Source organism: Clupea harengus, chromosome 24, assembly GCF_900700415.2.
Source record: "Clupea harengus chromosome 24, Ch_v2.0.2, whole genome shotgun sequence".
Classification (NCBI taxonomy): Eukaryota; Metazoa; Chordata; class Actinopteri; order Clupeiformes; family Clupeidae; genus Clupea; species Clupea harengus.
Window position 1 is genome coordinate 5,393,843 of NC_045175.1, and position 25,591 is coordinate 5,419,433.

Genomic DNA, 25,591 nt, shown 5'->3' on the forward strand with positions numbered 1-25,591 from the left:
ACAGTGACGTCCATGGACGGTGGTGGGGTTTCCACTGCAGAACGCTCTAAGTTGAGGAAGAGACGACCTTCTGGGGCTGTTTAGGCGTCTTCCTGATGATGGGGGAAATGGAGAGGTCAGTGACATTAGAGATGACGGGACCATACTGCTTATTGGGATGCCTGGCTTTCTTTTAGTTATCAGTACTGTGTTACAGACTCTGCCTTTTACCTTAAGCCATCCAACGTCCAAAGCCTTAATTTAGCAAGGTGACCTCGATTGTTGGCAAAAAAACTATTTTGCTGAGTCAAAGTTCAGGTATGACGATTGATAAGCAGTGTCAACTCGGGGTGGCACGTTTACCTAGCGTAATATGTCACCATTTTGTGTTCATCCATTTTTATTTCACTGGACTTGGCATTAAACTTATCACTTAATAAGTCAGAGCAATAATATAGATTTGAATCATATCAAACTACAGTGTCTTTGAAAAAGAAAGGGACCAAAAGGAAAAAAAGACAAAAACATTATCCTGGGGTTTGCATTTTATTTAACTCCCTTTAGGCAAACACAGAAATTTGCTGAGAAAAAAAAAAAAAGTATTTTTTGGTGTGGCATTTTCAACCGTAAATTTACTTCCTGTTAAAAAAAGAGTGCTTTGACGTTTACTACACTCTTGAATATCAAATTTAAAAAATAAACTAAATTTAAAAAAAAATACCTGTAGACATTTAAAAACAAAAAACATGCATACCACCAAGTACAACAGAGCTGTTACTAAAGAAGTAATACACTTAGCACAGGTACTACAAAAATATAACGGATCAGTGTTAGCTGCCCCCTGGTTCTTACAGTACTACTTTACTAAGTAGGTCTCCTCCCTCAACACTATTAGTCTACACCTGCTGTTTGGTACTAATGACTGGACTTTCTAAAAAATGAGAGTTGTTACCTTCCCACCAAAAACGTGATTCATGTTTGTGACTGACTCTTAGGATTCAATGGTATTGTTTGCATTTAACATAATCACGGATCTTGATACAATTGATGTCTACTTGAAACCTGAATACCGTTTGTGTCACTGTCAAAATATTAATAACATACTCTCTCACACACACACAAACGATGGGCACAACAGCCCAAATGAACCTGAATTGTAGCCCTTGTCAACATGACAAATGTTAAATTTGTGCAAACAAAGGAAAAAAAAATTAAAAATACGACTTTCATACAGGCAGCATTAGTACCACCCAGCAGTTCATAAGTAGATACACGTTACCAAAGCATATTACAGGTTATAGGGAAATTCACGAAGAAACACATTTCTAAGAATAACATTTCCTCCACCTCTTCAAAAGCATCATCAGCCGTAGACCTGTTCTCAGCCTTGGAATGTAGAGTGGAGGAAGAACTAAATGTTTACATTTAAATCATACAAGCTAACAAAAAATAAAATAAAATAAAAAACACCCTGTGAAACATCACTGGACCACTGGATTTCAAAAAACGTGTCTTGCGTCACGAGAGAAGATGGCGTTAAATCCCTTCAGTTTGTGAAGAGATGGAGGCGTCTGTGCCCATCTCACCAGCTCGCCCTCTGCAGAACCTGGCATGGTTTGGGCAGCTGGGGGGGGGGGGGGTTCTGAGGAAAGGGTGGATGAGGGAGAGAGAGAGAGCTGGGGACTCCGACCATGTCACATCACGTCACTTCCCTTCCCAGGCGTCCTCCCTCTGTTTTGCCGCTAAACGCTTTTGGTCTGGAAGGAGGAAGAAACAACCAATGCTGAATGACTGAAACGAGGAGACATTGTTCCTTTTTACCCTCATGTGGCCCAGTGAAAGTTAAGAGGCCCACATTTAGAGGTCTGCGCTCATTTTCTATGTAAAAAAAAAAAAGAATGAAGCCTGTCGTACTTTTACGGCTCTATCCTACAGCCAGAGTCGAAAAAACACAGACAACTACTACTAACTACACTAGAGTAACTAATTCAATCAAAGTAATTAAGGTATAAGTAACAAAATTAATCTGATTCAGACTAAGATAACTAGTTCGTTTTATTTCAGATCTATAACATGTAGTTTAAACATGAGTTTAACATGTGGTAGAATCTGTTACTGCGGTCCTCACCTCTGGCAACCGTCAGCTTCTTCCTCTCAGCCTCGCGGTCCTCTTTGCTCTGGGGGCTTTTCACGCCCAGCGCCCCCATCACCAACCTCCGCGCCAGGACGGCGCTCGTCGCGGGGCGCTCCTTAGCAGGCAGGAGGTAGTCTGGGCATGGAGAGGGGAAGAGGATGTAAATTGTAGATGTATGTAAAGCCAGCGAGAGGGGGGGGGGGGGAGGAACTGGAACTTCAGGAACTATGTGGGATTAGAATCCCCATGGAACTAAAACTAAATATACAAAGCTGTTTGCGCGATCGCAGATAGGGCAGAGCAAGGTAGGGATGCCAAGTACAAACCGAACGGCGCGATAAAACTACAGTAATTTCCCCTCAAAGCAATTGGCATCAACACCAAGCTTACTTTGCATAAAAGCGTCTCGTGAACGTAGACATTACCTGAGCAGCTGCGGGCTTTGGCTTTGGTGGCGGCTGAGGCTTTGGAGAGGGGCCTCACCTTCAGCAGCGGGTGTGGCGTCGAAAGGGCATCCCGAGCTAACGAGCGAGCAAAGGAAGAAAACAAGTCACTGACAGTTTGATGGACATTGAAAATTATGGTCTGGTGTTTCCTCAGAATGGGTGTCTCCATACATGGAATGCCTGATGGAATAGTTTAGCCACATTACTTTTATACAAGGAATCACTGATCCAGATGCACACATTTTGCCAGAATGTGTTTGAGTGAATATGAGTTGTTTTGAGTATAACCAATCAATCAATCAAACAAATACATCACAGAGAGTTTGCTGTATACTAGTGTGCCCTCAAAGTCAGGTCTTATTTGACAGACTCTATTTCTATACAGGGACATACCTGATAGTCACAAGCACACATGGATCTTGCCTGAATGTGTTTTTGAAAGAGTGGAGATTGTTTCTATTTCCTTGCCTTATTCATACATACACTTATATGTTCAGTTCTTTTTCCTATGAAAATGTTGTTCGTAAACTCTTAGATGACCCTGCCATTAACAAATATAACCCAGTGAAAAGTAGCGCTTACTGTGACTACCTCAGGAGTTTTGCAATCTGTTTTAGAAAATACATGGCGTATAATGAATGTAAACTGTCAATGGGACTTTTCCCATTGTGTGACTAACTGACATAAAGATGAGGTCTGACTCATTGTCAGCGATTACAGACTGTTGGCCCCCCCCCAACATGACGGAATATTTTAAACGACAAACAATCACTATGGAAGAGGGGTAAAAGGCTGCCAGAGAGATGCCAAGCAAGAACACAAGCAAGGCTCCAAAAGGCAATTAAGACGTCTAAAAAGTGGGCCCCAACTTGTCAGCCTATGTACCACTCACATTACAGAACAGGACTTGCTATATAAAACCAAACCCACAATACACACATGCCGACGGTCTTCACACTACCTGAGAACTACAGACAAGCCAAAGGGGGGTCGTGTGGGTAGTGTTACGTTTAACTAAGCGCTTTATATAGCTAATCTTTGTGAGTGGGTCGTTTTGAGTAGGTCTGTGCAATTTGGATCACACTCCTATAAATATATTTTAATTACAATTTTTGGATATTAGAAGGTTAGAAAACTCACCTTAGAATTGACATGATGTTTTAACAAAAACAAAATGCATTAAACTTCTAAGCGCACTTATCTTTAATGGTGCAGTATAGTAGTGTATGCTAGAAGGTTCTGCCTCGGTTCTTACCTGCTATGGGACTGGAGAAGAGGCCCAAAGCATGCTTGTCATCCACCCACTGAACGTCAAACCCCTTCTGTCTGGAGACAAAACATGCAACAGCACAACCTATTCAGAGAAGCTTTTAAGTAACACTATGCAACAATTTGACACTGTTTTTATATGGGTTTTTTTATCACATGGTTTTATAGGCAACTAGTTTTGGTACCATCCTCAAATTAATTTTGATAGCATATGGTCATTTGAAGGACAGATAAACACCAGTGTCTTTCCCACTAGCCATCCAGGATATGCCCTATGTAGTTCTGTGTTCCGGGCTGGAACACCCTGAAATAATGGAAGAAAAGCTTTCACAGAAGGACAAGCTTCAATCAGTGTCAACTGGGCTGTTGGTAGTGTTTGCAACGTTTTGAATGCCTTTTAGGTAGTTAGCTTTTAGGTAGTTAGCGTGCTAGTTTAGGAACAGAACTCCTTATTGCTGCTTTAAGTGATGCTGAGGCCCAGACCTAAACTGAGCAGCATTCTGGGAAAAGACTAGGCATTCTCTGCAGTTCAGGGATGTCGGCAAAAGGAAATGTTTTTCCCCGGTCAACATTTCATTGATAAAACTTAGTAAAACATGTCACTCAGCATTTGGAGTTGGCTAAAGAGGGACTGTTGTCTCTGCTTGTGAAATGCAATGGGTTTGAAGTCAGGAGAAGGGCGAAAGGAACAAAATAAATCAGTCAGTCAGTCAGTCACTTGCCTTGAGTTAGCTTATTACAGGGGAAGGAAAACGTATGGGACTTACTGGTAGGAGTGGAAAGCGAGGATCAGGTCCTCGGTTTTGAATTCGGTCGGAAAGTCGAAGATCTCTACTATGTTCGAGAGCTCATCGTCCCTGAGCTCGATGTCTTCGCTCTCTGGCGTCCAGTTATAGGAGTTGACCTGCGGCTCTTGCATGGACTTTTTCTTACGCCCCGACTTCTCAGCAACCTACAACAGGAAGACGTAGAGCGGGATATTTTGAGGTCATGTTGGAATTGACTAATTTCACCATAATGGTATTTTTCCTTATCTATGCCATATCCAGTACAGCTAGGCTGTGTGATGCACCATGCCATCACTGAATGCTTTACTGCTATAATCATGCAGCCCAGATGGGCAGAGTTTGGCCACTAACTTCATCTTCAAAAGCACAAATGAGAGACACTGCAGCAAATACCTCCTCTAGCAGATGAGGATCCAGGGATTCCCCGTCGTCATTGAACAGAGTGTCCCAGCTGTCCTGCTCTTCATCCTTCTCCTCCTCCTGGTCCTCGTCTGAAGCTTTGGGGTCAGAGATCGTCAACCGGTCGGACAGCCCAGCGATGTCACTGGGGATTCCACCATGACTGCTCTCACTTGAAGCCGTCTGTGAGTCGCTCTGCTCCCCCGTCGTCTGCTGCGGCTCCTTTCCCTCTTCTTCCACGTTCACTCGTTCTTTCTCACTACCGTTACCGTCTCCGTTCGCGACAGCCACACCTGAGTCTCCGTGACCTAGGGGTGACTCGTCCATCTTTGGTTTGCCTCCGCTTTTGTCTTTCTTGTTCTTGGCATTATTCTTCCAGGCCTTGTCTGTGTACCGAGGCCTGGGCTTACCCTTCTTGTCTGTATGGGGCTTCTTGGAGTTGGGGTTGGGCACCTGAGCATCCCCCTCCTGCCCACCACCCTCCTTCTGCCCTTTGGGGACATAGAGAACCTGGTCTGGCTTTTTGGTGGGGCGTGGTGGCCCTGAAGGTTTACAGTCTCCTTGCTGTTCCTGCTGGTGATCAGCCATAGCCAGCGAAGTTACCTGCTGAATAGAACCGAAGAGAAGGTTGATTGACACAGGTGCAGTGAGCAGCTGTGCAAAGAGAAATATGTGGCTTATAAAACTCGTTTTTTTCTGGTTTAAGAACAGTGTTCACAGGCCATTAGGAGAATGTTTCGGCTTGCACCAATGACAGTCATTGGCTTGCACGTTTTGCATTAGCCAATCTAGCCAACTGTAAGTTAACTAGCGGTCTTGCTAACTCTGGCGTGTTAAAACGAAGACGTTAAAAGGACTCTGGCTAAAGTCAGAAACCTAACCAGCTTGTATTTACTGTAAACAGCGAACTCTCTTGCTACGATTATGACAACATCCCAAATGTATGATCACAACCGTCCATGGCAGTAAGGTAGAAACATAGCGGAGTGCAAAGAAAAATAACAAAGGCTCACACAGAACTTAAGAGGCTATTAGCCTATTAAGTTAATAGCTAGTGAAGTTGAATGGCTAACTGGCTAACGTAAAATCCCAAAATAGCGGAGTAGCTTAGCTAGTCATACCGAGCAGTACATAACATAACTCTGACGATAACTAATCGCACAATATCTAGCGTACAGTAGAATAATGATACAATAAATGTATACCTTTAAGTAGATTTCGGCTACGCAACGGTGAACACAGAAAAATGAATGATTATTTACAGAGAGACTCGTTTCAGGGCTGACATACACAGCCGGATGTTTGGTTTGGAAACAGAATTCTGTTCATACGTCATCAAATCGCGTTGCGTTCTGGGAATCACAGTAATTCAACAACCGGTTGCTTATCCTCACGACCAGTTGCTTATAGGCCTGTACATTTTCAATATAATTACTAGTATAATGCATTACATTGAAATATCTCAATGTTAAAGAACGCTATGTCAATATGACTGGGTAACCCCTCCGCTGGATAGATTTGAAGAAATCGTGCGCCTGTTTTTCTGATGGACAGAAGTCTTTTATTCGTGTAGCCTGAATTAGGCTTACCATTTTCTATTTTATTCCAACCGCTTGGTCATTATCGAGCCATTTAAAAAATAAATAGCCTACATACTCTCCAAAAGGTGTTTCTTTGGTCACGTGTAGTGCTGATATGCAAAACAAATCCTTGGGTTGCCGCACTACTCACACCCCTTTCTACGCTGCTTAAATGTTCATTGGTTAAACGTGTAAAATATTCAATTATGTTCTCTGTGATTGGCCATTTCCTTACACAACCACTTGCGTAAACCTTTATATTGCTCGTTGTGCAAGCGGTTGAGTTTGTCGCTTTAAATGTAAGGGAGTTTCACGCTCCGAGAGAAACATTCCTAGTCTGTCGAGGTAAGTAGACTTAAGAGATTTATTTAGTTATAATATTTGTAGCGAACCATTTAAATCCATTATCATTGCATAGCCAGATGCATGCATAGAACTAAAACGGTGTGCAATCTTTGCACACTCCAATGTGCATTTTGTAGTATGCTATTTTGAAAACATGGGCATCTGACAGCAGGGAATGTTTGCCTATTTTATTATTGCCCACGATGACTATTTTCTGTCGATTGCAACCAATTTCGCATGCAATATATTACCTGCAAACATAACTTCAGTCTGTGCCAATGATGAAGAACATTTTGAATGTTTTTGTACTGATGTAAATTTTGTCATTTGTTGTGAATTATAAACAATGTAAAAATATAACATGTTATTCCCACAGCCTCAAAGACTGTTGCTTGAACAGATTAAGAGGATGCAGACCCTCTGGTTGTGCCTTTTTTGTTTGAGCTATGGTCTGTCCCAGGCACAGTCCATGTTCTCTGTAGTCACGGAGACAGTCCTGCCCCCTGATGCGTTCCATAACCCGACCCAGCTAAATTATGGGATGGCAGTAACAGATGTGGATGGTGATGGAGACCTCGAGGTGGTGGTTGCTGGGTATGTTTATTGTGTTTGAGCCATGTGAGATGCATTGAAACAGCATTAGCCTTGCTGAAAGATGCAAGTATCAACAATCTTATTCTAAGTTCATAATCATAATCATAATTGTTTTTATTGCCAAGTAAGTTTACAATAACCAGGAATTTTATTTGGCATATTGATGCAGACAACAAACATGAAAAAAAAAAAACAGTTCAAATGTAGTTTATTTTTGTACGAATATATTCAAGTGAATGCTATGCCAACACATCCCTTTCTCTTTACTGCTCGTATACAGATACAACGGCCCCAACCTTGTACTGAAGTATGATCGCAGCCAGAAGAAACTCGTGAACATCGCAGTTGATGACAGCAGCTCTCCTTTCTATGCCCTGAGAGACCCTCTGGGCAATGCCATTGGTGTGACTGCATGCGATGTGGACGGGGATGGAAGAGAAGAAATCTACTTCCTCAACACCAACAATGCTTATTCAGGTACACACCCCTATGCCCCATGGAGTGGACACATCCATTGCCATGTACTTGCATTTAGAGAATATATATTAAAGGCACAAACCATTTGAACAAAGTGAATTTCAAGGGCATCAAGTCATTTTTTTTTTTTTTTAATCTAACGGTTGTAATCTGTGTATGAAGGTGTTAAAAAGTAACTATAACAAAACGTATCTTAGTCAAGAGGTTTGAACATGTCTTGTAGTCTCACTTTGGAACATGCACTATTCATATGTTGAAGAATAATTGCAGGTCAATCATAGAGAGAGTTAGTGGTTGTCGCACCTCTGTTGTGACACCAAATGCATGAAAAAAAAAAACATTGGATGTTCCTTATGAAGGACGGGCGACCTACTCCGACAAGCTCTTCAAGTTCCGTAACGGCCGCTTCGAGGACCTCCTGAGTGATGACCTCAACCAGCGCAGAGGTGTGGCCAACAAGATGGCGGGAAGATCCGTGGCGTGTGTGGACAGAAAGGTAGACAAACCATTAGCCGACCAGTTATCAATCCACCACAATTTCTTCAGCTCGGTCAGACCACAATGTGTGCATAGAAATTGAAGAAAGAAGTCAGTCAGTAGTGACATTAGAAAGCTGGTTAATTACACTATTCTTCATATTTGATTCAGTCATGTATGCTATTATTTGAAAGAATTGAAAAGAAAAGAAAATTGTACATTGTTGGCATTGAGCGATTTCTCTATATAAGGAAATTACACTGCAGTTGACAAATTAATTAAATGTCTTCGTGTTCATGATTGCAGGGTACGGGACGCTACTCTGTGTATGTGGCTAACTACGCCAGTGGTAACGTTGGCCCACATGCACTGATTGAGATGGATGAGGCCGCCAGTGACCTCAGCAAAGGCATCATCGCCCTGGCAGATGTGGCCGCTCAGGCGGGGGTCAACAAACACACAGGTGAGAGGGTTAGCTCGCACATCATCACCAGTGAAAAACACACAGGTGAGAGGGTTATGGGTCAACAAACACACATGTGAGAGGGTTAGCTCATACATCATCACCAGTGTGATAAAGAGCAAATACGCAAGAGTTGATCTGACCTGGCAGAGAAATGGTTGATTCTTCAAAGTCAACCTTACCTAATCTTGCATTATTGAAGAGAGTGAACTTCATTATACAAACTGTAACTTACGTCTACCCTTAATATCCAGGTGGGCGTGGTGTTGTGGTTGGGCCAATCATAAGTGAGAGCAGATCCGATGTCTTCTGTGACAATGAGAATGGTCCCAACTTCTTGTTCCGGAACAATGGGGACGGAACATTTACTGACATGGCCAAAAAAGCTGGTGAGTGCCTAACACAGGAACTTAGCTGTATGTGAAAACGTTTTTGAAAAGTGTTATACTCTGATATCCTTCAAGCATATATCTCCATGGGTTCATTCGACTGGTGGAATACCTTCCTGTGTGTGGGGTGGTTGTCCACAGGTGTAGAAGACAGTCACCAGCATGGCAGAGGGGTTGCCTTGGCTGACTTCAACGGGGACGGCAAGACAGACATCGTCTATGGCAACTGGAACGGTCCTCACCGCCTCTATCTACAGGGAACCAACCAGAAGTTTAGGGTAAGACGGGAATCCTCACAATAAGGATTTTTATTGGGTTTTTGTATGTGAATTCGTACTGTCTCAAAAATGCAGTATCAATCAATCAATCAATTCAATTTTATAGAGCGCTTCTCTATATACCCGAAGTCGCTTTACAGAGTCCAGAGTCCAGTAGTCATACACACACAGTCATACCGGTGGTGGTAAGCTACCTCAGTAGCCACAGCTGCCCTGGGGACACTTGTGTCATTTGTGTATATAAATGTCTGACAAATGGAAGATATTTATGTATTTATGTGCTTAATAGACTACACTATAATGTGCTTTACATTTCAAACTTCTAGTAGCCTAGAAACAGGCCCATACAAGGGGAAAACGTATCAAACTCAAAAAACTGATGTATCTAGTTTTAGTCTATGACTTTAAACGTCCTGTTTCTCCTCTGTTTTCCACAGAATATTGCCACGCAGGCTTTTGCCTCTCCCTCTCCAATACGCACCGTCATCGCTGCTGATTTCGACAACGACAAGGAGCTGGAGGTCTTTTTCAACAACATTGCCTACAGAGGCGACTCCCCCAACAGAATCTTCAGGTCTTAGCTTCGGATGTCAAAGTTGAACCAAAACACGATTCAGACAACTAGCACAGCGTCAATGATGCATTGTTTCTATTTATTTTGCCCATGCAAAGTAAAGTAAAGTCAGTACCGCCTAAAAATAAATAAAGACTACCAGCCAAGACTACCAGCCATCATAACATCCAGAGTTGCAGTGTTTTAGTGTTGTTTATGTGTTGCACACATTCCAAAGTAACCAACAAGACATTTAACGCAAACTGCAAGAGGACTGTACAGTATGTATGATTAGGATGCTGGAAGCTGCTTTCCATGTGTAATATTTCATCCCTTTGCTTCACAGAGTGAGCAGGAGAGCAAACTCTGATCCTAAGATTGAGGAACTGAATGTCGGTGATGCTGCCGAACCTCAGGGTCGTGGAACAGGTGAGCACGACCGCCAGGGCACATACAGGATCACATCACGTCGCGTCACGTCATCTTCATACACTCGTATTTTAAAACACTTACCAATTAGTCACTGTTGAGTTGCATCTTCCTCTTGGGTTCATAATTACACTTTGATTGACAGGTGCCACGATAACTGACTTTGATGGTGATGGGATGCTGGACCTGCTGGTTGCTCATGGCGAGAGTGCAGTGCAGCCCATATCTGTCTTCAAAGTTAACCAGGTCTTTCATTTTAATATTAATAGACTTATCAATAATAACTAGGAATTATTAATGTATAATACTAATATAATTACAGACATCTAACTAAGGATCAGTAATAGCTGTAATTTATTTGTCTGCTTGAGTAATATAATCTTTTATTATCCTTAAGGTTCAATTTCAGATATTAAAGTCATTTTTTTAAAAGGTTTTCCTAAGATCATATACAGCAGTAGTGTGTGTTTTGGAGCACAGCTGAATTTGTTCCTCTTCCCAAGGGGTCTTCCAACAACTGGCTGCGAGTCGTTCCTCGCACGCGGCACGGCGCCTTCGCCCGCGGGGCCAAGGTGGTGGCCTATACCAAGGAGAGTGGGACCCACGTGCGCATCATTGACGGCGGATCTGGCTACCTGTGCCAGATGGAACCGGTGGCTCACTTTGGCCTGGGTAGGCAAGCACGCACTGACACCCGCTTAAAGAGACAGTACAACCTGGGACTTAAGTAACAGTCTGCGATTCTGGTGAAAGGTTATTGATATTTGAACTGAACAGCAAATCACAATAACACCCTTCCATTCTGTGCTCTTGAAGCAATGTGTTGATTGGCTGGAACAGTGTACGGCATTTACAGAGCTGTCTACAAACACAAACACTGTTTGTTTGTTTTTTTATAAGCGCACACACATAACGGACAGCTAAAGTTGCGTGAGGAGAACTTTGCTGAATTTGACAAAAAGTCCATTTGATTAGAACCGTGAAGAGCATGTTCCTCAGTTCAGGGATTCTGCTGGTAGTTTTTTTTATAATTACCTCTCAACTTCTCTCTGATTGGTCCACAGGCAGGGATGAGGTCGTCAGCGTGGAAGTCTATTGGCCAGATGGCCGGTCCATGGCCAGAGCCCTGCAGGAGGGTGAGATGAACTCCTCCCTGGAGATCACCTACCCCAGAGAGGGGGAGCAGTTTGTGCTGACATCAGATTCTCAGGTACACACACACACACACACACACACACACACATACACATGCACACGCACATACACACACACACACACACAGGAGCAGTCAGAAGTGCCCTGTCTCCCATTTGTGGGCACTTGTTATTGCTAAATTGGTGTTAATTGTACTGTGTGGGGGTAAATTGGTTGGTTCCAATTTAAATACATAATGAATTACTCCCACAAGAACTCTTTTTTTGAAAATACTTGAACATTTTTATGGAAACGTGATGAAGAAACAGCTGTAACTGCAGCCAGTAGGCAGTACTAAGTCTAATTGTCCCAATCATGCGTTTACCAAATGGGGTCCCTAGGTCAATCATTGTAGATGTAAGGCTGTATTGAATCTACTTTTCTTTGCTGTGGATTTTTTTTTTTTTTAAATGTAAACTTTTTTAATCTTTGGTTATCCCTCCATTTTCCCTTTCAGTGTGGAAGCGGATTCACTTTAAATAAAAATGGCCGCTGCACAGGTGCGATCTATTTCACTAAAGCAATTCAACACTAAAGCAATAGAAATCTGATGGTCGTCAACCATTTACTAACATCTTTCTTTTTATTCTCACCCATACAGGTAGAACCTAGGCACCAAAGGAAGAGGATGGGTTTTAACGTTTTTAAATCAATTCAGTAGAATGTCCATGTGAAGATATTTTTCACAGTTGTATTTGATGCTGTTACATTGATGTTCTTCCTAATGTATGTTTCAAATAGAAGTGCCTATTGGGAGAAAATCAGGGATGATGCAATGTTTACTCTGAACTGAAAGATTTATTTAGTTTATTTTGCACTAGTTTTTTTTCAGTCATTCCTTTTTATTAACAAGCCTTAACTCTCCACACACACACACACTGGTTTAAGAGCTGTTTGAGGGCATGAGTCTGTTTTCTGTTGGATGTTTTGAGTTGTATGTGTGGTGGACGTTCTGTCAATAAACTTTGTTTTTATTTTTCAAAACAAACCGAACCCCCTGATGTTTTCAGTCTCATTCTGCCAACACAGATGTTTCTCCTCTCTCTTATATCTCTGTCCCTGTTTACCCACTGACCTCTGACCTTTGACCCCTCTCAGACCTTAATGAGTGTAAAAAGAAGCCCCGAATGTGTCCAGAGTCTCTCCCTCTCTGCACCAATGTCTATGGAGGCTACGTGTGCAGGCCCAAGAAGAAATGTGCCGAGGGGTATAAGTCTGCCGATGGTGGCAGAGCTTGTGTGGGTGAGTGGCGCTGGAGAGTGCCAACCTGGCACCGCGGCACGCACGAGAATTAGGGCTCGGGGTCACTGCCTGCTTGACCATCCAAATCTGACTCGCAAACTGATCTGTCCTGATATCTCAAGAGTAGGAGTATATTCAGATCAGAACTGCTTGGCATTGGAATGCCAGCTGAATAAGCATGTGAGAAAACCAGACACACACACACACACACACTCTCACACACAGACACACAGACACCCAGACACCTTATCAGTGTTTTCTGTTCATTCTCTTCCCTGATACCTTCTCCTACATGAGATTCTCACCTGTTCTTCTCTCTGTTTAACTCTTCTTTCATAATCCTTGAAGTCTGTTCCTTCTTCCGCTTCTTCTTCCTTCTCTATTCCTCCCGTCCCGTAGCTGTGGCCGGCCGATACAAGAGCACATCCCCCCCTCAGCCTCAGCTCTCCCTGCTGGGACTTTTGTTGCCCGCTGGGTCCCTGACGTTGGGGCTCAGATCACGTTGACCTTTGACACCACGTTACCCAAGGAGTCTGGAGTTCATACAGGGAAAAAATGGCTCTCGACACGAATGGGCTTCTGGATAGCATCAGGCTACGGGTAAGATGCCTAAAGGTGATGACCGTTTATAAGCCCACACTGAGTGACAACAAGAAAGAGTTTATAAATCTTTATTCTAAGTTATCTGAGGCAATAATGTTCCTCCTCTTTTCTTATTTTCAGGACTGGCTATTTCCAACTAAGGGCTTTTTTTCTTATTTTCCTGATAGCATGACTTTCCTTATGGAACACTGTTCCCATGGTTACACAAGTGGAAGGTCTACAGTTCTGCTCGCAGGTGTAATCCTCAGTCATGTTGCCTTATATTATATAGTTTATGAAATGTGAAAGAAAACCTATGTGCCTGTGCCTGTGCCTGTGCCTGTGCCTGTGCCTGTGCCTGTGCCTGTGCCTGTGCCTGTGCCTGTGCCTGTGCCTGTGCCTGTGCCTGTGCCTGTGCCTGTGCCTGTGCCTGTGCCTGTGCTTTTGCGTTTGTGTGTGTGTGTGTGTGTGTGTGTCTGTGTGTCTGTGTGTGTGTGTGTGTGTGTGTGTGTGTGTGCGTGTGTGTCTGTGTGTGTGTGTGTGTGCGTGTGTGTGTGCGTGTGAGTGTGCGTGTGTATGAGAGAGTCGGTCAGCAGACTTAACTGGCTGGTTAGTAGTTTAAATAACGATTGTAAGTGAATTTGCATGTCATGAACTATTCTGCATGGATCCCATGTGATTGTAGTAACTGAACACACAATGAGTGCAGTTTATGTATAAAATGTCTGCCAAACTCATATATTCTGTATTCTTGCACTGACACTTCCTACGTTGGGCAGCATGAAATATTTTTACTTTATACAGTGATGAAGATCATTAGTACAATCTAATACTCCTCTTCTGTATATTTATTCATGATTGTATGGCATTCTCTTGTTACGATACAAATCAGTTCCGTTATACTGTTGGTTATTAAAGATAACAAATCAGATCCCGTAATGTGTTTATTTTTTATCTCAGGTCAGTTCATCACCACCAAACACATACTCCAGTTGAACTAAGCATCTTTAGATGTGCATATTGAGTTGGATTGTTAAAGCATATTGACAGATATCTCCAAAAATGTACAGAGGTTGAAGGATATTCCTTTACAATAAATAATCTTATGAAGTGATTTAAAAAAAAAAAACTGATAATGAAGCTTAAATACGCTGCAAGCTTGACGTTAGAAACCTCAACCAGTCAGATGTCGCACATAGAAAATGATGTCATCCAAAAGAGGAACAGACATGCCATGGGCAAAGATGAAAAGTTAACGTCACTTTCACTGTTTTGCTCAACGTGAGGAAGGAAAAGGCCCACTGGTCAGGTTCTGGCAGGTCGTAGAACAGTGCTCAGGTTCTGGCAGGACGTAGAACAGTGCTCAGGTTCTGACAGGTCGTAGAACAGTGCTCAGGTTCTGGCAGGACGTAGAACAGCCCTCAGGTTCTGGCAGGACGTAGAACAGCGCTCAGGTTCTGGCAGGACGTAGAACAGTGCTCAGGTTCTGACAGGTCGTAGAACAGTGCTCAGGTTCTGGCAGGACGTAGAAGAGCGCTCAGGCCCCCCCGGCTCTGTTCACTGTACTGTAGATTGTAGAACTGTCCTCAGATCTGTCATCAACAAAATACGGTTAGAGTAAAGGTTAGCACTTGTCTCTGCTCACTGGTCATGAAATATATTCAATTATTCAAATACATTTCACCTGGATAATATTCTTAGAATGCTCAGTGAAAACAAGACTTTTTTTCTGTTCTGTTTGTTTCTGTTAATCAGCAAGCTATGGGGAGTCATGAGCTATGATGGAAGAAACGTTTTCTTTGGAAATCCTAGTTTTGCTCTATTTCATTTCATCAGAGTTTATGTGGACAAAACTGTGGAATATAGAAAGTTGCATAGTCAGGAAGCAGAACCTTGCATGGTCCTCTATAGAGGAAGAGGCTCCATTTTGGGTTTGGTTCATTACTTTACTAGGCTAAGAGTCTCTTTTAAACCCTGAGTGGTTTGTGACCTGATCCAATCTTCAATATAACTTGGATTGACTCTACTTAGCTAAGCCCCCACTTCCAGAATCCAGTGGAATTTCTCCACATCTGGCATTGAAAATGCACATTGCCATTGCCAAGCTTGTGTTGAACAGTATTAGATCTGGTGTAGTACACAAAAATACCCACTGGGTGGCAGCACTGGGTCGAGAGAACTTCACGGAGGAATACACCACGTCCTCACGCTGCTTGGGGGATTGGTGCTGCCGGATGTTGGCGTACAAAGGTCCTTCATCTCCTTTGAACTTAATGCTGGCGTAGTGAATGTCGTCTTCATGGCTGGCCCTCGCTGTCTGTGCTGGTTCAACAGCCACGGCTGTCGCTGAGGTACTGGTGTCATTCTGATGAGGAGAGAGAACAGAGGGAACCAAGAGCACAAGCTTTGTGAATAAACATGAGTTTGGTTCTGCTTAGATGCAAAAAAACACAAAAAAGTTTTAAAAGAATCTAAAAACAAAAATAGCCTCACTTACAGATCATGGTTAATCAGTGATTACTAAAGTGAAAGCAGCAGTAAAAAGTTAGTATATCACGTTCGGCATGCCCACCTCTATGTCCTCCTGCTTGCTCCCGGCGCCTGACTGCAGTTTCTTCAGCCTAATTCTTAAACAAGCAACACAAGTGGCACTGAGGTCATGGCAGCATTTTCATGAGTGTACTAACGTGCTCAGAATGTCTAGCTGAACACCATCAGAACGATAAATGGGTCTGAATGTATCTCAGTAATAAGTAATTACCTCCGCAACACAAGTCCAAGTATCAACAATATGACGGTCAGCATAAAGATTAAAAGGGCTTCAGCTGTCAGGAGCATGTAGCTATTCTCTTCCTCTGTGAAGATGAAAACGATATGAATGGCAAAGAATGGTAGAACACTAACACTAGAGAAACAATCAGTATCATCTGTAAAATGACAAAGACATTTCCTGGCAGCATATAAAGTTTTAAGAGAGCAAATGTTTTTTTTTTTAACTTTAACTTTTTTCACTGGTGGGTTGGCATCACTGCTGCAGGTCAGAGTCACAGAACTGCCCTCCACTATTTCCCCAGGACTGATAGACACTGAGACATTCTTTGGCTTGTCTGTATAAATGTATACAAATTGTGTTTATTTATATTTTACTTATTATAGAGAAAATTGTGACTTTTTTCTACCTTTGCTACCTGTCACATCACCATGACTCATGCCCAGTAACTCAAAAACAAATTCAAAGGTTTTGGATAATACACTTTGGGTCAACTGTAAAAAGGTACAACGATTTTTTCTAAATGTTTTTTGGAACTTTATGCCACTATTCAACACATCTCTATGCCCGGAGAAGACATTTCATGTTTTCTCCGGCCTTGATAACTCTTATCCACATGAGCATAAATAACACTACAATACATACCAACATAAATTCTCTAAAAGACAAGCAAACTCAATACAATAGAAAAGCAGTCCTCACCTATAGCATCTATTGGGACTCCAGTAGAGTTCTGAGAGCCAACTTCATTCTCTGCCTCACAGTAGTAAAGTCCGCTGGAATCAGAGGTCACATTGAAGCTGATGCTGTCACCTGTGCCCCTAAAAAGAGATTCAGCTCCAGTCTTCATATACCAGGTGTAGCTGTGCACTGGTGGTTTGGCATCACTGCTGCAGGTCAGAGTCACTGAACTGCCCTCTGGTAGATCACCAGCGAGGCTGGCAGAGGCTGATGTGCTCTTCGGGGAGTCTAGTTTAGGTTAGAACAAGAAAGGAATAGCTTGGTCACTGAACTACGCTCCACTTTTTCACCAGAGGAAGTGACCGACACTGGAATGTCCCTGGGAACATCTATTAAAACACGTGACTGCAGCATTTGTTCTCATTTCACATTTATATCTAGATTTTTAGCACAAGCTTTTACCCAAAGCAATGCAGATTGCATGCATTGCTGCTGTGCATGTATACATCTCTGCTGTTGGACAGCTGTCGCTGTTATCATAACAATCCCATCAAGTAATACTGTGCATCACATTTTTTAAGTATGGATTCATACAATCTAGAACGTTCATGCGTTGTGTACAATACTAATGCAGTATGTAAGGCTAGATGTAAATACAGCAATGGAATATTGAATTTGGCTTACATCTGACGTTGATGGACACTGCCGAGGAAGGGAGACTCCCGTGTCCACTTACAGCACAGGAGTAACTGCCTGCATCTTTGCTGCTTACTGGGTTCAGATGCAGCCTGTTGTCTCTGGGTGTGGGTTTATAGGTCACAGGCTGTCCGTTCTTGTACCAGACGAAGGTGGGGTTGTTACTCAGATGGCAGGTGGTGCTGCAGGTCAGGGTCACTTGCTCTCCCTCTGTAGCCGTTACACGATTCACTCTCAGTTGGACATCTTGAGGGAGTAAAAACCAAAGGTTAATTCTTCAATAATAACACAACATGGTAACCATAAAGTACTGAAATGTCATTAAAGACTGATACAAATGTTGTGTATATAGTCATAGCTACCTGTGACTGAAAGTTTAATGCCTGGTCTCCCGATGATCCAATACGCGTAGCGGGTTGTGTAAAACCGATAGTAATAAACACCAGAGTGATCATCTGATAGTTTGTCTATTTTCAGACTGCAGTCAGGATAATCAAAGGCGCTGTGTTTTCTGACTATTCTCTTTGGATTGTCTTTGTACCACTGTTCTCCGATATAGTAACCGATATTGGAATATTGATATGTGCAGGGCAGGACCACTGATGTGCCTTTAAGACCACAGACACTTGTTGAGGAGTAGGTCACGCTGAAGCCACACTGCACACCTGAAACACAGTCGCACACAATTTAAACTGTTAATTTAATTCTGTTTATTTAATTCATAGAAATACATGTGTACATACTAAGCATGTTACATAGTTACAAGGTATAATGAAATCAATTATAAATATGAAATAAAATGTGTTTAAATTGATATCTCATCACATTAATGGAAGATAATAGCTCATTAATCTACCAAATATGTCAATATGTGTATTGATGAATCTGCCAAATATGTCAATATGTGTATTGATCAATCTGCCAAATATGTCAATATGTCAGTATTATGGTGACCTGACTTTTCAAAAAGAGAGACACCTCACCTGACAGGCGCAGAAGAAATGTCCAAACCAATATATTTACTGCTCTCGGAATCATAGCTGCTTCCCCCTGCAATTATTATACAGAATCTTTATATTACCATTGAGTGTGTTACCCGTCATCACCATTAGTTACTAATGCGTTGCTCTGTAGCTGTTTTGACTCTCTGTAATAGTTTTGTTGAGAAATGAAAACATGTCTAATACTGTCTAACACTAAAACTAAAGAGTATTTACTAAGATGTTGTCATTGTTTTATCCTTGTTTTATCAATACAATATGACTTAAATGTTTTATTCTCAGTATCAGAAATGTTTATGGTGCCTGCACCACAGCTGAACACCATAGAGTGTACGTAAAGCAAGTGTAAGTATGCACTAAACTTTGAGTAGAGTAAAACCCTGCCATAATACCAAGCAGTAGGAAAATTAATAAAAGACATCAAAAGCAAGCAAACTGACTCTGGCAATACTAAGAAAGCAGTTCAAACCAACTGGTTGCACTAGACCTACCCAGTGAAGATGTCCGTGAACTTCAGACAGTGAAAGTTGAATGGCATGTGCTGATGTGACTTGCAGTTTAGTAGACAGAGGATTGTGATGTAACAAAAACTACTAAACTTTTTCTCAACTTAGTGGTGAAAGATTAGATTGCGCAAGAGACATTAAAAAAAAAGTGAATTACTGAATTACACACACACATCCCAGCAGCAAGTTTAATTAGTACACTTCTTTTTCATTTCCTACTTGCTAACTATGGTGTCACAGTAGCCACAACATATGTGGCTGGATATATCCATATCCATATATATACATGATATTTTGATATCTGTTTGACATCCCCAGTCACTGACGGTCACTCGCTCACTCCCTCTCTCTCTTTCTCTCTCACACACACACTCTCTCTGTCTCTCTCAGAAAAGGGGAAGTAGGAGTTACTGGCTGTTTCCCCTCACCGAAGGCGTACAGTTGGATGCGTGCGCCATGTGTTCAGCAGGAAGTGGTGACTGCATGACGCGGTGAGGGAGAGTACACGATTACATTATTCTATTTCACACAGGATTGCAAACATGGAAAAAGCCTGCTAGAACACATCTTGAAATACTCTATGTGTGTAAAACACGATGTACTATTTAATTTACTGGACTGCAGCTAAAGAAAACATTTTGTTGTGTCATAGTCAGAAAGGGGGTCTGTGTAACTCTGATCAGTTTACTTGATCAACTCTCCAGGTTGGTATGGTAGTGATCAAATCTCCTGATATATATACACACACACACACACACACACACACATACAATATATATATATATATATATATATATATATATCCTAGCCTATACGCCACTATGCTGGTGCATAGGCTAGGAAGTACACAACCAAGTACACAACCAAGCCATGTCATGACTGCTCTGTGGTCCTCCCCAGGCCTGTTCATCAGAGAACATTTGAGAGACGTAGAGTGCTCTGCAGCAGCCGTTGTTGCAGACACAGACCATTAACCCTGGAGTGATTTGTGGCTACTGTGACACTGTGTCGCATTTTGTGCCTGTGGAGGTCATCCTCATTCATGACAACTATGCAAATTGTTAAGTGGTCTGGTCCTGCTATGACTCATCCATTGCTTATACTGTGTTTTGGTTGGGCAGAGACTTTTTTTTTAACAATGCAGAGTTAATTCGGACACAGAAGGAGGTTCCTGCAGGCAACCATCAAACTCTAAAACTCCTCCCCTCTCTGCCGCAATGCTATGAGCCAGTGGAGTAATTTGGCTTGGACATGCATACGTTTCTCACTTTCCAAATCACTTTGAGTGGTTTGTCACTATGTAACTGAACTCCAGTGACAGAAGATAGCTTGGCTTTGCGCTCTGTATATTTTCCTTTGCCAATCACATCCCTAGACCCGCCTCTCTGTCGAGTGTGGTCCCGTGGCTGTGGCACCGAGCCTGCTGTTACATCTGCATACTTGCACTGTATGGCTGCATGTACCCTATGACTGCATCAAATCAAATCAAATCAAACTTTATTTGTACGCCGCATTTCATACCAGGAGGTAGCACAATGGGGACACACACAGATTTTCCAGAGATACAAAACAGGATATGACGTACTAACCACACTGGCCCCGTAAAGGCTCAGTACAGTTATCGTCAAACTAAGAGACAGCTGCTGGGGGTGGGGGGGGGGGTAACAAACACTTGTAAGGACACACAGATTTTCAAGAGATAAATAAACAGGAAATGACGTACTAACCACTCTATGGTTGCTATGGATGCTCATACTGACCGTTCCAGACTTTCCATGTCTGGCTGATCAGTGGCTTCTCTGTGCTCTAGGGTCAGCTAGGGTTGACTCATCCTGGGCATGTATGAAGTAGAATGTTAGTTACTGGGCAGTTCTATGACCTTTGACCCAGCTGACAGAAATACTGATGCTCTCTATTTCTTCAAAGGTCACCTGGTCTTCTACTATCTGTCTGAATTTCCCTCTATCTGGCTACCCTTACAGGGTACTTTCCTGACAACTGTACCTTTGGGTGCAGAAATGTAACCTATTTCTCTGTGTGAAATGTAACTAAATACCAATACATAGTGGACACTATTAAAAGCATAAAAAAATAGCATCGAGATTAAATATAATTTAAGTAGACGTTAGCACAGAAATTGTTGTAAAGTGTTTAATCAATAACTCAGATGTACATGTTGATGGAGAATTGTCAAATCTTATCTATAATCATATGCCTTTGTGTGCTGAAACATGGCCCTTCCGCCTCTGTATGTCTGCTTAAAACTGTGTGTGTAAAAAATAACTGATTATTCTTCTTCTCTACATCTGAGCATTATGTTTGCAAACAGCATAGTTGTTATCTCTGCCAGATAGGGCGTTGGCGTCAGAGTCATTCCAACTTTAGCCTGTATAAACCTTGTGTGATGTGTTTAACTTTGCTTCTCTCTCGTCTGCTAAGATGTGAGTGAGCCCGATATGCATTGTGAATAAAGAGCTACTTATACACAAGTCCGGAGTCCGAAGTAAACTTTAATGCGAATGTTCACCTAACATAAGTAACGTGTATTAATATATTAGGTGCACGTAAGCATCAAACATTTTATTCTTTCTTAACCCTCCTATTATGTTTGGGGTCAATTTGACCCTTTTCAATGTTTAACGTCTCTAAATAAATGATTGGCATAGTTTTTTTTGCTTCATATTTAATGACTTTTCCTAATCTAATGGGGAGAACTGGGTAAACACAAAATTAACATGATGATATGTTTTCAATGTCCTGTACACATGCTTTACGCATAGGTGTTGTTTGGGGTCAATTTGACCCCAGGCTGTTTTAATTGTATAAAATATATAAGAAATATAAACTTTTTTTATCACATTGTTACTATTCTTGATTACAGAAATAGTTTTCTATTCCATATGTTATAGATAACAACAATATGTACTTAGAAATAATATGAAGCCATAAAACACCAGAAGGATATCTCTTTCCAATTTTAAGTCAATCAGTGAGATTTGATGGTGATCTGCATATTTCTCCATAGTAGCGTAACATGTATTCTGGATGTATAAGGGGGGTGGGTGGGGGTATTGTTTTATTTTTAAGGGCTATTTAGGTAGTCAACAAACAAATCTAAAGTACCTGACACATAAACTTGAGTAAAAAAAAATATTATAATCATTTTTTGGAGGTTTAAATTGCTGGGGTCAAATTGACCCCAAGCATAATAGATGTGGGTAAAATTTGAACATAATAGGAGGGTTAAAAATGAAAGTCCAACAGCAACATGACGGTTACAAAAGTAAGACTAAAAAAAGCATATATTGTTCCAATAGAGAGCAGAGTCAGTCTGAAGGTGGATTTGGTTTCCTGTTTCTCAGGTCTTCCTGGGTTTGTTGATTACACTGTAGATCACACAATCATTCTCAGCGCTGCAAACACACAACAGCATACAGTGCTTACTATTACACCACTATGTGTTATTTGTGTGTTATGGATTCACCTCTGTAAAGCCTCATACATCAAATAATAGCCAGAAGTTAATGTGTTTATATGACCTTTTAACAATACAGTATATGAGGGAAAGAGAGAGAGATTAGCTAATACAGAGTTATAGCTAATACAGAGTTAAAGCTAATACAGAGTTATAGCTAATACAGAGTTAAAGCTAATACAGAGTTAAAGCTAATACAGAGTTATAGCTAATACAGAGTTATAGCTTATACAGAGTTAAACGGTGGAACTTGTCGAAATAGAACTAAAATCCCTCTTCATCAGATTTGCTGTGATGAGCAGAAATGGTTACCTGGTGGAAGCACTTGTTCTGTTCGCCGTGACTACGGCACATGTGCCCTCATCATCCTGTGTGGAGGTGAGGACAGTGCTGCACGGAGGTACTTCCTCTCTTTTCTGTGGGGCCGCATTCTGTCCTGGATCTAAGGTCACGGTCCTTGCTGAAAGGGGTCTGCTGCTCGCTGGACTGAAGTTGTTCTGGTCAGGAAAGTGAATGGAAGGCATGAGAGGTGAGAAAGGTCACACATTTGTGGTTCCACTCCAAATAAGGAACAGACACGAGAGAGTAACATGGCTATGAACGCTGTAAGAAGGGACTGTCCCTTCAGAGTTGAGTTGGCAGCAGTTGATGTTGTAACTTCTCTCCCTCTTTGCTAAGATAAATACAATTGTCTAAATTCTACAACTGTGTGTCTCTGCCTTATTATAAAAACTGCGTATTGTTGATACTAAAATATCCAACAGTCTTAGAGGCACAGGGGCACATCTGAACCTATCTTAGGCCCCTGGTGATGGTGGACTCCACCACTAGGGGCACAGGAGGAAGTGGAGTTCTAGAACTCTGCAATGGTAGAAGTCGATTGAACAGGTATGGTGTTCACATGTTGTTTCAGTTTTAAAGTTGCAGTCTGCAATTTGGTTGCGGTTTCACAAAAGGCTGTTGATATCTCAAAAGCCAATCAAATCTGTTACCCTCCAACCACAACACCATGCTTGAAGTGTTTGATATGATTATGAGATGGAAATATGTTGGTATGATACATATTTGTAGTTAAGATGAACTGTTGTAAGTCAGCAAATTAGCTTGAATACTGTGAAAAGGAACCGGTCCAGTACGTCAGATCAATGACTTGGAGTTGCTATGAGTTGCAATACGTTGTACTCTTTTTCTTTGGAAAGACGGCTCTATTGCCAAGTGCCATGGGTTTGCTGATGTGTGTGTTTTGGCACTGCTCTCTATTGTAAACTCATATGTAATGTAGGCTAATGGAGACTACTTTAAGATGGGCTGCTATCAGCCAAGTGATACTTTTGCAATGGTTGTTATAAGAGTATTGGTGTAGAGTACTGATCTATCTATCAGAACATAACACATCTACCAGCAAATAGGGAAGAAGTATTTTCTGTTACTGTGCAATATCCAATACAATACTGTACAGTTACAATATATTACCGTTTTATATTCATCATATGTGTATTTGTGTAGTATATTAGCAGGTTGACGTAGACATGCACTTCTGTGAAGGAAACACATGTTTGGTTGCATTCCTTCTGTCTCTACCAGGTCTGTTACTATATCTATATTATTCTGTCTGTACAAGTGTAATAGATACATTAATGAGCTTCATGCGGTGCGCTTTGAACTTCCTCATTTTGTCTTAGTTTTTCTCCATGTGCTGTTTGTTGTCCATACCAATGGGCATCACATTACTGCTCTGTGAAAACTGTCAAGCCAAACACATTACTACACTGCTGAATCCTATATGGTCACCATATATATTAACATTGGATTATTGAAGGTGTCATTACACTGGAGACTAAACATTAATAAATGCTGCTTTAAGTATGAGCTAGGCTAAGAGCTAGTTGTGTGAGGTTTACATTATGGTTTTGTAAAAAGGCAGAACACCCTGTATATAGGGATTTCAGTTGTTGCAGTTTTCTTCAACATTTCTTTGATCCCTGTGAGCTTGTTTTTTGAGGTGAATGTAGGTGAATTTACTAACAAACATTTATCAATAATGTTTTTTAAGGCATTTTAGGAAAACGGTATGATGTGGAATATGCCTTTACAGACACCTGTGCGCCAACTGGGTCTGTAGTGGATATTCCTTGCACATACACCTATCCCACATGGCGCAAAGTTGAAAAAGCATTCTGGTTTGTGAAATGGGAGAAAAACAAGGAACCTGAAGACTTATGTGACAGTGAAGAATACCGGAATCGAGCTGGATATCTGGGGAACAAACTCCATAACTGCACTCTGAAAATTAAAGATCTGAGAGAAACAGACTCCCAGAAATATAGATTCAAGTTTCTATTGGTTACCCCCGTTGAAAAATATTCTGGGGAAGAGGTGACTCTGTCTGTTACAGGTAATTATATAAAACTGACAGCCAGCATGTTTGTCATTTTATGAAAAGAAAGCATACAAGAAGTCTTAGCTAAACTCATACGATCGTAGAGGTGTGGATGGATCTGCTCTGTAACAATTTTTCTCCGTCACTTTTGCACATTTTCCTGAATAGTTTTTTTTAATTTTCAAAACAGTATGTCCATTTTTCAAAACAATTAACTCTGCAACACACTATGGATTATCTGCAAACGCACGTAACTCCCTCAAACTTCTTAGTTCATGTCTTCAAAGAAATAATTATATCAGTGACTGAAGGTGTAACAGTGTACATATGTCTGGCCAATAGTCTGCAGATTTTTAGCTCCACCTTATGATACCTGTTCAGTACGCTTGGTACCCCAACAGAGGGGAAGCCTAAATCAACACAACTACTGCAGTACTGCATGGTACGCCTGACAGTGGAAAAAC

General features: G+C 41.6%; 2 protein-coding genes across 3 annotated transcripts; one reads left to right on the plus strand and one right to left on the minus strand.

Annotated features, from left to right (window-relative positions):
- Positions 1–1,643: 1,643 nt before the first annotated feature.
- On the minus strand, positions 1,644–6,355 carry r3hcc1l (R3H domain and coiled-coil containing 1-like). Of its 2 annotated transcripts, none has more exons than XM_031562264.2 (7): positions 6,221–6,355; positions 5,010–5,618; positions 4,596–4,780; positions 3,815–3,885; positions 2,539–2,634; positions 2,108–2,248; positions 1,644–1,736 (listed from the first exon to the last, which is right to left on the minus strand). In XM_031562264.2, the coding sequence occupies exons 2-7, from the start codon at positions 5,601–5,603 to the stop codon at positions 1,684–1,686; spliced, it is 1,140 nt and encodes a 379-aa protein (XP_031418124.1). In that variant the 5' UTR covers positions 5,604–5,618; positions 6,221–6,355; the 3' UTR covers positions 1,644–1,683. The 2 variants fall into 2 exon arrangements, with proteins under 2 accessions (XP_031418124.1, XP_012672622.2); XM_012817168.3 differs by having other exon boundaries at positions 5,010–5,621; positions 6,221–6,354.
- Positions 6,356–6,832: 477 nt separating this feature from the next.
- On the plus strand, positions 6,833–12,782 carry crtac1a (cartilage acidic protein 1a). Its single transcript, XM_031562263.2, has 14 exons — positions 6,833–6,940; positions 7,317–7,534; positions 7,815–8,011; positions 8,371–8,507; positions 8,795–8,951; positions 9,206–9,340; positions 9,482–9,618; positions 10,056–10,192; positions 10,518–10,600; positions 10,746–10,846; positions 11,104–11,272; positions 11,665–11,810; positions 12,252–12,294; positions 12,396–12,782. Exons 2-14 carry the CDS (start codon positions 7,350–7,352, stop codon positions 12,404–12,406), a joined length of 1,638 nt encoding a protein of 545 aa, XP_031418123.1. The 5' UTR covers positions 6,833–6,940; positions 7,317–7,349; the 3' UTR covers positions 12,407–12,782.
- Positions 12,783–25,591: the final 12,809 nt, after the last annotated feature.

Coding starts and splice junctions, on each gene's coding strand:
- r3hcc1l (XM_031562264.2), bottom strand. CDS start 5,603: ATGGCTGATCACCAGCAGGAACAGCAAGGAGACTGTAAACCTTCAGGG. Junction 2,635..3,814: donor CTTCTCCAGTCCCATAGCAG/GTAAGAACCGAG, acceptor CTCGCTCGTTAG/CTCGGGATGCCCTTTCGACG. Junction 1,737..2,107: donor GAAGCTGACGGTTGCCAGAG/GTGAGGACCGCA, acceptor TCCTCCTTCCAG/ACCAAAAGCGTTTAGCGGCA.
- crtac1a (XM_031562263.2), top strand. CDS start 7,350: ATGCAGACCCTCTGGTTGTGCCTTTTTTGTTTGAGCTATGGTCTGTCC. Junction 8,952..9,205: donor GGGGGTCAACAAACACACAG/GTGAGAGGGTTA, acceptor CTTAATATCCAG/GTGGGCGTGGTGTTGTGGTT. Junction 9,341..9,481: donor TGACATGGCCAAAAAAGCTG/GTGAGTGCCTAA, acceptor GGTTGTCCACAG/GTGTAGAAGACAGTCACCAG.